Source organism: Haliotis rufescens, unplaced genomic scaffold (genome assembly GCF_023055435.1).
Source record: "Haliotis rufescens isolate VD_foot unplaced genomic scaffold, xgHalRufe1.0.p SCAF_54, whole genome shotgun sequence".
Taxonomy (NCBI): domain Eukaryota; kingdom Metazoa; phylum Mollusca; class Gastropoda; order Lepetellida; family Haliotidae; genus Haliotis; species Haliotis rufescens.
The window spans coordinates 1,618,613-1,629,114 of record NW_025964268.1 but is presented as its reverse complement, the minus strand read 5'-3'; the positions used below and the strand labels follow the sequence as shown (position 1 = coordinate 1,629,114).

Sequence of the window (10,502 nt, the reverse complement as noted above, 5' to 3'; positions counted from 1 at the left end):
AGTTACTTCCCTTAGTTGTGTCAGTATCCGTTGAGCCTGGGTTTGAATGTCAAGATCATGGCCTATGGGTGTCATCAACATGGTGAACGTGTCAGCACTGCATCAATAAGAGCTAATTAAATTGATCTCCCACATTAAGTTGAAATGAGTGCCCTACCTATTAAAGTGGCCTTAAACCCAACTCACTCATTCACTCAATCATGATGATTTACTAGACCTTAAAGTGTTTGTTTGTGTGTGTGTGTGTGTGTGTGTGTGTGTGTGTGTGTGTGTGTGTGTGTGTGTGTGTGTGTGTGTGTGTGTGTGTGTGTGTGTGTGTGTGTTTATTAATTATGGAAAAGAGAAATTTGTGAAATAGCTGAAAAATTCAGACACATTTTTAAATTAAAGTACGTGTGGTTTCTAAGACTAACGTTACCCCCTCATTTGGGATACGATAACATGCATCAACCGAGTCAGCGAGCCTGACCATCCGCTCCCGTTAGTCGCCTCTTTCTACAATCATAGTCGCCTCTTACGGCATGCACGGGTTGCTGAAGACCTTTTCTAACCCGGATCTTCACGGGTCGGCCAATATGTAATCGAGCCAGGTCACACATCGTGACCATCTAATCTCCATTTGTCGGCCCTGGAATCCCCACGGGCCCAGGGTCGCCCAACGGGTGGCATCAGCTGCTTACAGACACAACTCTAAATAAGGAGCTACTGTTTAAATGCTCATTGAGTTATTCGCCGGTGATGCGAGTCCTGAATCTATCATACACTGCAATCTCCCAAAGCCACAGTATCAAGCACAATGAGCCAATGTGAAATCCGTTCTTATCTGAAGGGGCACTTCGAATCTTTGCATTCAATAGCCATTATTCAACTTTTCAATATCCCTAAAAGGCTGAGTGAGAGATTACGGGTGCACCAAAATAGCCCGAGGTAGTGATTCACGTCCTGTCAGAATGGAGGCAAACGACACATATACCATGTCACAATGAGATTGACAGTCAACAGTGTGCCCTTCACAATTCAACAACAACAATAGCAACGATGACGACGCCGACGACGACGATGATGATGACCCACTCAGAACTATGAGCCGACCAGTCCTTGTCATATTTCCTTAATGCCCAGAGCAAGGCAGCGTAACAACAAGCACCATCTTTTAATATCGTTTGGTATGACCCAGCCAGGGATCCAACCACCCACCTTCCGATCCCTGAGCAGACGATGTAACAGCAGAAGAAAAACAACCACAATTTCGACTTATCATCATCTTCATCAACAGTGAAGTGACTTTTCAGCTCAGTAGTTCCTTTGAAGCGATTCCCCTTGAAGTTATAGTATCCCAGTAAGAATAAATTGGCGCCTTCCCAATAGAATGAAAGACCTGTTTTCTGTAAATGTCCCCAGTGGAGTATAGGGCCTTGTTCTTTGACACGCTTAGAAAGGCCTACACTTGTCTTCTAACATCGGTATCTATTATTCGTGATGGACATGTACACGTGACGTGCAGTGATTCGAAGCTTCTCCTTCTCCGGGGATAAATGGACATCAAACAGGCGTCCTCTTGTTCGTAGAATTAGATTCCGTATAAGACTTCCCGTTCCTGTCAAGATTTTTTACTGGCTATAAGTAGCTGTCAAAGATGAAATGTCATTGCTATGCTTGTGAAATATTTATAAAGGTCAGCTATGTTTGGTTAATATATAAAGCCATCAGTTGTTATCTTGTTTCGTGAAACACTTACGTGTTAGTTTTGCAGCCATCGAAGCCACTGTTGTAGGTCTGGGCGACGTACGGACGGCTAGGCTGTTTGTTACTGTATATTGCATAATGGATTACCGTCAGGCGCATTCAAAAGAAATTAAAGAACACCTGATGGCTTGACAGATTTACCATAGTCATATGCAGATATCGGGTGATCTTTAACTTCTTTTGAGTAGTATTTTTGTGTCTCAGCTTGAATATCAGTTTGTCAAAGAAATGACATGCATGCCTACATCCATCCATTCATCATCCATCCATGCATTCATCCATCCATCCATCCATCCATCGCGCAGTTATTTGTCAATCTCTTTTTTTACTTCCGTACACTTCGTCCAGCGTTGTCACCACTGCCCTACAACTTAGTTCACACAAACGGCCTCGATGGCGGCATTTGCTTCGTCGTTGTTGGTTAAAAAAAAAAAAACTACGCACGTGTGATTTGTGTTTAGGGAAGAGATTAATATCAGAGGGTGCTTGGTCAGGAGAGTAAAGGATCAAGGGGAAGTAATTCAAAGCCACAATCTGCAGGTGTAGCCACTGCCACTTGCGTCATTGCCCTGAGGCAGCAGCACAAGGAGTGATATCAAAACGTTTCACCAATAGGTTTGTTTCTGGATCAAAGTGATGACTCCAGGTCTCCTCCAGGATTACAATATACCCACAATCATAGGTTTCACTCGGTTCAGTTTCTGATCTGGTGTCAACATACTAGGTACCCATCTTGATGACACATCTTGTCAGCCATAACCCTGCCGAAGACAGCTCCTCTTGAGTTTCAGACGTGGCATCAACAGGACGACCAGACATCTTCTGTATATGTGCTTCTTCTACCTTGCTTAAATTCAGAGGCCCATTTCTTAACAGTTGAATATGAAGGCTTGTCATCCCCATGCGTTCTTTTCATATCTTCTTGGTTGTGTGTGTTGCGTGTGTGTTGTGTTGTGTTGTGTTGTGTGTTGTGTTGTGTTGTGTTGTGTTGTGTTGTGTGTGTGTGTGTTGTGTTGTGTTGTGTGTGTGGTGTGTTGTGTTGTGTTGTGTGTGTGGTGTGTTGTGTTGGTGTGTTGTGTTGTGTTGTGTTGTGTTGTGTTGTGTGTTGTGTTGTGTTGTGTTGTGTGTGTGTTGTGTTGTGTGTGTTGTGTTGTGTTGTGTTGTGTTGTGTGTGTGTTGTGTTGTGTTGTGTGTTGTGTTGTGTTGTGTTGTGCGACTACAGCTACCAAAACAGCGACTACAACTAATACAGCAACAACTACCACAACAGTGACTACAACCACTACATCAGCGACTACAGCTACCACAACAGCGACTACAACTAATACAGCGACAACTACCACAACAGTGACTACAACCACTACATCAGCGACTATAGCTACCACAACAGCGACTACAACTTCCACAAAATCGATTACAACCACAACGTCAGCGACTACAACTACCACAACAGTGACTACAACCACTATATCAGCGACTACAACTACCACAAATGCTCCCATAATTAAGCTCACTTGCTAATGCATCTGCTACCACTACACCAATGTTCAATATTGATTCTCATTGCCGGCACATGCATATAAAAGTATCCTATACAAGATGCCTAGCTTAATGATCAGGCAAGACGCAGGACACCCCCATTAGAAAATAACGACTTCTCTATCGACAATTCTGAACCAGACCTACTAAATCCAACATGGGTGAGTCAGTGAGTGAGGTAGGTATAACGCCGCTTTGAATAGTATTTCAGTCATGGCGCGTGTGTCAATTGATGTGTGAGGAAAGTGACAAGGCACGCTTGAGACAGGTCTTATACCGCTTTGGTGAAACCCATGAGGAGGGATATGGTCTGCTTGACCACCCGCAGAACTGAATAATTAGAGTAAGATGCCCCCATTAGAGTGAGTGAGTGAGATGGGTTTAACGCCGCTTTTAGCAGTATTACAGTTATATCACGGTGTGTCAGCTGAATGTGGGAGACGTTTACCACTTTGGTGAAACCCACGAGCACGGGTATGGTGCTGACAAACCTAGAACCATAATCGTGGCGAACCGGGATTCGAACCCACAATCAAAGGTTTCTGGTGTACCCAAGGGACACAACTCTGTACAGCGAAGTGCGGCGCCTTAGTCAACTAGGCCATCCGTGCCCTCCGTTATATTCGATATGTCGTTAAGGCGATATACTTTCTGAGGTGATTATCAATGCAATGGTTGGGTTTAATCCCCCTTTGAACAGTATTCCAGTTAAATCACCGCGTGTCAGCTTGATTTGGGAGGAAAGCCCGAAGTGATGCAGGTCTTAGACGTTTACCACTTTGGTGAAACCCACGAGCACGGGTGTGATGCTGACAAACCTAGGAACATAATCAGCGCGAACCGAGATTCGAACCAAAGATCATAGATTCCTGGCGTTCCCAAGGGACACAACTCTGTACAGTCAATTGCGGCGCCTTAGTCAACTAGGCCATCCGTGCCCTCCGTTATATTCGATATGTCGTTAAGGCGATATTCTTTCTGAAGTCATTATCAATGCAATGGTCCTATATCAACACTACGTTTGTCTCGAACTATAATGAAACTTAGGCATCTCCTTTAACTCGATAAATCATTTAAACCGATATTTTTTTTTCAATATTTCGAACTACAGATAATTCGATTGATGTTCGAATCCTCCAAATTATTTGATTTAACAATGTTTCGCTTAAAGAATACCAATAATTCCACCACGCAATGACAGAAATGATGGATCTCAAGTTTCACATAACAAAAGGACACTTTGGAAAGCCCCGCATGCAATATTTGCCGACGTCAGCACTCAGTGGTACAGGCGATCGGCAAGGTAATATTGACAACCTGACGTTAAGCAAGAAAACATTGGCATTATCTACTCATACAGCTGGACTCACGTAAACCACTAGTCCGTCACCCTGCCATTACCGTCTTAATGATGCAAGGCTATCATCACGGGCTATAGACGCCGTAATACACAGATGAAAACTCCTTAAACTTAATACACAATGCATATCATTGATTAGGGTGGAACCTCCGAAGCAATATTGACGAGTATTATCAGCGGCTGTGCTGTGAGCTGAAATTGAGTTCATACTGAAGAGAAATGAGTGACTCGTTTCCCCGCGTGCAATAGTTTTTATTACTCTATCGATTGATTTATAGAGACGCTACATTGGCAGGTTTTATGGACCAACATAGGGACTTCGATGGACATAGTAGCTTTACCGACTCACATCACCCGATCCATTTCAGGAAGCTTCAGATAAGGGTTGTGAATTGCAGAATGGCTTAATTCGTTTCTTTCGACACTAGGGATATTCATGACTGATTAACTTTATCGTGTTTGATTATTTGCTAACTAATGGCCACCGTTTGAATCATTTATACATACGAGAAACACAGCTGCTGAATACATAAAGACTCATAGATGTATACGAGATAGGGGCATAGGGTGTATACGGTATTACCTTCGAGTAACAAATGGTCACCTGACTCGGCTACAATAAACCCGTATGGCGGAAGACAGAACATTTAATAGACTGCCACATGCTTCTCGTTCGAATGCGCAATATATGTCAATCAACATTTTGTTATATAAAAGTATATTTCACAGACATGCAATAAAACATTTTATGGCCCGCATTAATATCCCTGATTCAAATAATATCCGTCGGTATAATGCATTTAAAATAGTTCGTTACATACATTGACATCTTTGTTCAAACAGTGGATATAAATGTACAAATAAAATGATATTTTAATAATGTCAGAATCAATATTATATTTTGATATGTAATGTTACATATATATTCCGGTGAAATGAACACGTTTGTATGCATGACTAGGTGCAGAATGTAATCAAGCTTGCCATATGTTACATGCATATTATCCAATCCTTGAGTCCATAATATGCATTTCATCCTGCAGGATATACGAGCGTTCAATGATATACGAGTGAAGTGAAATATGCTGTGACTTTGACACGGCTGCAGACATCTGCGTCATCGAACTATGTTCACAAAGCCTGTCATCCGTTCCCTGGCCGGCTTTATGTTGTGGTTTGTTTCAGGTAGAAGTCGGAAATTTCACAAAGCGTTCTTAGCGCTGTAACTGTAGTAAGTCCAATTCATACGCATCAGCGTGACATAGAAATAGCATAGACGGAGCATAGACTAAGCATAGTCGCAGCATAGTCTTCGCAAAGACGTGACATAGACATAGCGTAGACGTAGCATAGAGGTAGATAGACGTAGCATAGACATGGCATAGGCATAGCATAGACATTACGTAGATATGGCATAGACATAGCTTAGTCATAGCATAGGCATAGCATAGACATAGCATAGGCATAGCATAAAAGAAGCAAAGACGTAAAATAGATGTAGCATAGACATAGTACAGACGTAACATAGACATAAGGTAGACATAATGTAGGCAGAGACATTGCAGAGACAGAGCGTAGACAAAGCATAGACAACGCATAGATGTCGACAAGTCATATCATCGACGTAGCATGCCAGCATAGACAGCGTAGACATACCAGAGGCATTACATAAACATAGCATGGACATAACGTAGACATAGCATGGACATAGCGTAGACATAGCATAGACATAGCGTAAACATAGCATGGACATAGCATGGACATAGCATGGACATAACGTAGACATAGCATAGACATAGCGTAGACATAGCATAGACATAGCGTAAACATAGCATGGACATAGCGTAAACATAGCATGGACATAGCGTAGACATAGCGTAGACATAGCGTAGACATAGCATAGACATAGCGTAAACATAGCATGGACATAGCGTAGACATAGCATAGACATAGCGTAAACATAGCATGGACATAGAGTAGACATAGCGTAAACATAGCATGGACATAGCGTAAACATAGCATGGACATAGCGTCGACATAGCATAGTCATAGCGTAGACATAGCATTGACATAGCGTAAACATAGCATGGACATAGCGTAAACATAGCATAGACATAACGTAAACATAGCATGGACATAGAGTAGACATAGCGTAAACATAGCATAGACATAACGTAAACATAGCATGGACATAGCATAGACATAGCATGGACATAGAGTAGACATAGCGTAAACATAGCATGGACATAGCGAAGACATAGCATAGACATAACGTAGACATAGCATGGACATAGCATGGACGTAACGTAGACATAGCGTAGACATAGCATGGACATAGCGTAGACATAGCATGGACATAGCGTAGACATACCAGAAGCATTACATAAACTTAGCGTAGACATAGCGTAAACATAGCATGGACATAGCGTAGACATAGCGTAAACATAGCATGGACATAGCATAGACATAGCGTAGACATAGCATGGACATAGCATGGACATAGCATGGACATAGCATGGACATAGCATGGACATAGCGTAGACATAGCATAGACATAGCGTAGACATAGCATGGACATAGCGTAGACATAGCATGGACATAGAGGAGACATAGCATGGACATAGCGTAGACATACCAGAAGCATTACATACATTTAGCATGGACATAGCGTAGACATAGCATGGACATAGCGTAGACATAGCATGGACATAGCGTAGACATAGCATAGACATAGCGTCGACATAGCATAGACATAACGTAAACATAGCATGGACATAGCGTAGACATAGCATGGACATAGCGTAGACATACCAGAAGCATTACATACATTTAGCATGGACATAGCGTAGACATAGCATGGACATAGCGTAGACATAGCATGGACATAGCGTAGACATAGCATGGACATAGCGTCGACATAGCATAGACATAACGTAAACATAGCATGGACATAGAGTAGACATAGCGTAAACATAGCATAGACATAACGTAAACATAGCATGGACATAGAGTAGACATAGCGTAAACATAGCATGGACATAGCGAAGACATAGCATAGACATAACGTAGACATAGCATGGACATAGCATGGACGTAACGTAGACATAGCGTAGACATAGCATGGACATAGCGTAGACATAGCATGGACATAGCGTAGACATACCAGAAGCATTACATAAACTTAGCGTAGACATAGCGTAAACATAGCATGGACATAGCGTAGACATAGCGTAAACATAGCATGGACATAGCATAGACATAGCGTAGACATAGCATGGACATAATATGGACATAGCATGGACATAGCATGGACATAGCGTAGACATAGCGTAGACATAGCATAGACATAGCGTAGACAAAGCATGGACATAGCGTAGACATAGCATGGACATAGAGGAGACATAGCATGGACATAGCGTAGACATAGCATGGACATAGCGTAGACATACCAGAAGCATTACATAAATTTAGCATGGACATAGCGTAGACATAGCATGGACATAGCGTAGACATAGCATGGACATAGCGTAGACATAGCATGGACATAGCGTAGACATAGCATGGACATAGCGTAGACATAGCATAGACGAAGCCTAGATGTAGCACGGTCAGCACAAGAACATAGAGCATAAATGTAACATCGTCCAATCGTTCAGGATCAGGACACGGCAAGGTAATAGCGTGTACGACAAGATGTCACATTTCTTAAAACCCCGTGCCGACTGGTGTCTCGTGGCGTACAGGTGACATCAGGGGGCACGGGGACCTGGGGGTCTGAGGCGCTGCAATTCCATATACAGAACGGCGTTCTTCAATTAGGCCACGATCTGCTTGTTCAAGTTTCAGATTCGCCGCTGTTATCATCTTTAATCACCACACCTATGCTTGTAAACTGATATACAAGTCTGAGACCTTCATCGCTTCGATTATTCAATCCAAATTAAGCTAACACACTGTGATATAACTGTAATAGAGAGTGGAGTTACATGGCACGCAACTGTCAAAGCATCACCTGCGGAAGGATAGATTTGTTCGTATGTGTGTTTGTTCTTTAAAGCCGCACTCAGTAGTATTACAGCTATATGACGGCGGTCTGTAAATGGTCGAGTCTGGAATAAAACAAGTGATTGACATCATGAGCATAGATCTACGCAATTGGGATACTATGACATGCATCAACCAAGTCAACGAGCATGACCACGAGCATGATCATCTATTGTATCTCGAACATTTATGACGTCATTTCAATGATGATGTCAAACATATGCATGAAAATAAACAATTCTTACGCTAATCAGAAGCCCTGTGCAGAAAGATTGGCAATAAATGTTTCGTCAATCTGTTATCTCCTAAGGATTATCAAACAAACAACATAATGAGGTTCCTCGCTACATTTGCCAACATACATATTTTTCCCAAGCTGCCGATTTCACCTTGGGAACTCATCAAAACCAAATCCATTATCATAAACCCAGCGCGACGAATAACATTCCCAACAGGTAAACAACAATTTGGAGTAACCGGCACCCAGAAATACACGCATGCTGACGTATGGCCGAGGAACAGAAGGTAATATGGTAACTTGCTGCATACTTGGAAATAACGGTTGGCATGGGGGGTCTGAGCTGTCCCACATTGCCAGCAACCTGTTTCAGGACCAGCATCACTGCCATGTGTATTTGTGCCTGCTGAATCGGTGCCAGATAATAAACATCTGTTTGTCACGTGATCGTGTCTATGTCATTGCGCAACTTCAACTAGGCATGTGTTTCCATGGTAACACATAGGTAATGGGAAGGTGAAGGTCGAAAAAGCCGTTTCCTGATTTAGCGTATGTCGAACAGTAAATAAATGATGTTGATGGTTCTTGTGGAGGAAGAGGCCCGGTTTGGCCTGGCGGCCGCAGGATGCGAACACTTCGTGGAGTTCGGTGATCCTGGAGACGATTAAAGAAAATACCTGCTGTCGTTCGTGCATGTCCATTTCAGCATTATAAACATGGTTAAACATAATCTGGATCGTTAACATAAACGCAAGATCATGTGCAATATTCTAGGCAGCAAAGGTTACTCTGATTTTAGATAGATAGATAGATACATAGATACATAGATACATAGATACATAGATACATAGATAGATGGATGCGGGCATACAGTTGTATTACGACTTTCGACACCGCAGTTATATAACGACAATAATGAGATTTTGATCCATTCTCCCGGTCACGCGCTTGTCATACAAATAACTTGTTTACCTGTAAGCCCCGTGTCCATATCAGTTTCAATATGCCTGCTATGTATTTGTACCATAGCAGTGTATCGTTAAAGGTTTAATAGCAAGCACGAACGCACGCACGCACATACACACACTCATACACACATTTCATAACGACAGTATAATTCGACTAATCTATCAAGCACATGGTGTTTGTTTTCGAAGGTATGTGGCATCCCCCCAGCTCCCCAACAACCCCACCCCACCGCAACCGATATTATGCAATTGGTGCTGACAGTATGTTATTTCAAGAGCAGGGGGAAATATCATTGGTCATAAATATATTTCAATTATGTAGGCGTACATTTCCTATCTTCATGCATTAGACATTTTGTCTGGACACTTGACTCCCTCTTAACCTGGTTCTACATAATCTGAAATTAAAGTTGCATATTGTCGGTTTAATAAATAGATCTACCATTCCCAGACTTAATTCATGCATATTTCGGCACTATATCATTTAGTGAGTGAGTGAGTGTATTGGCTTTAACGCCACTTTCAACAGTATTCCAGTTATATCACAGCGTGGTTCAATTGTCCCCAAACAAAGACATGAAAATAGATTCGTCGTCAGACATACTGA

At 42.2% G+C, this 10,502-nt stretch overlaps 1 protein-coding gene across 1 annotated transcript; it reads right to left on the bottom strand.

Moving 5' to 3' along the window:
- Nucleotides 1–4,889: 4,889 nt before the first annotated feature.
- LOC125374225 lies at nt 4,890–9,323 on the bottom strand. Its single transcript, XM_048385159.1, has 2 exons — nt 9,239–9,323; nt 4,890–8,754 (listed from the first exon to the last, which is right to left on the bottom strand). Exon 2 carries the CDS (start codon nt 7,441–7,443, stop codon nt 6,310–6,312), a length of 1,134 nt encoding a protein of 377 aa, XP_048241116.1. The 5' UTR covers nt 7,444–8,754; nt 9,239–9,323; the 3' UTR covers nt 4,890–6,309.
- Nucleotides 9,324–10,502: the final 1,179 nt, after the last annotated feature.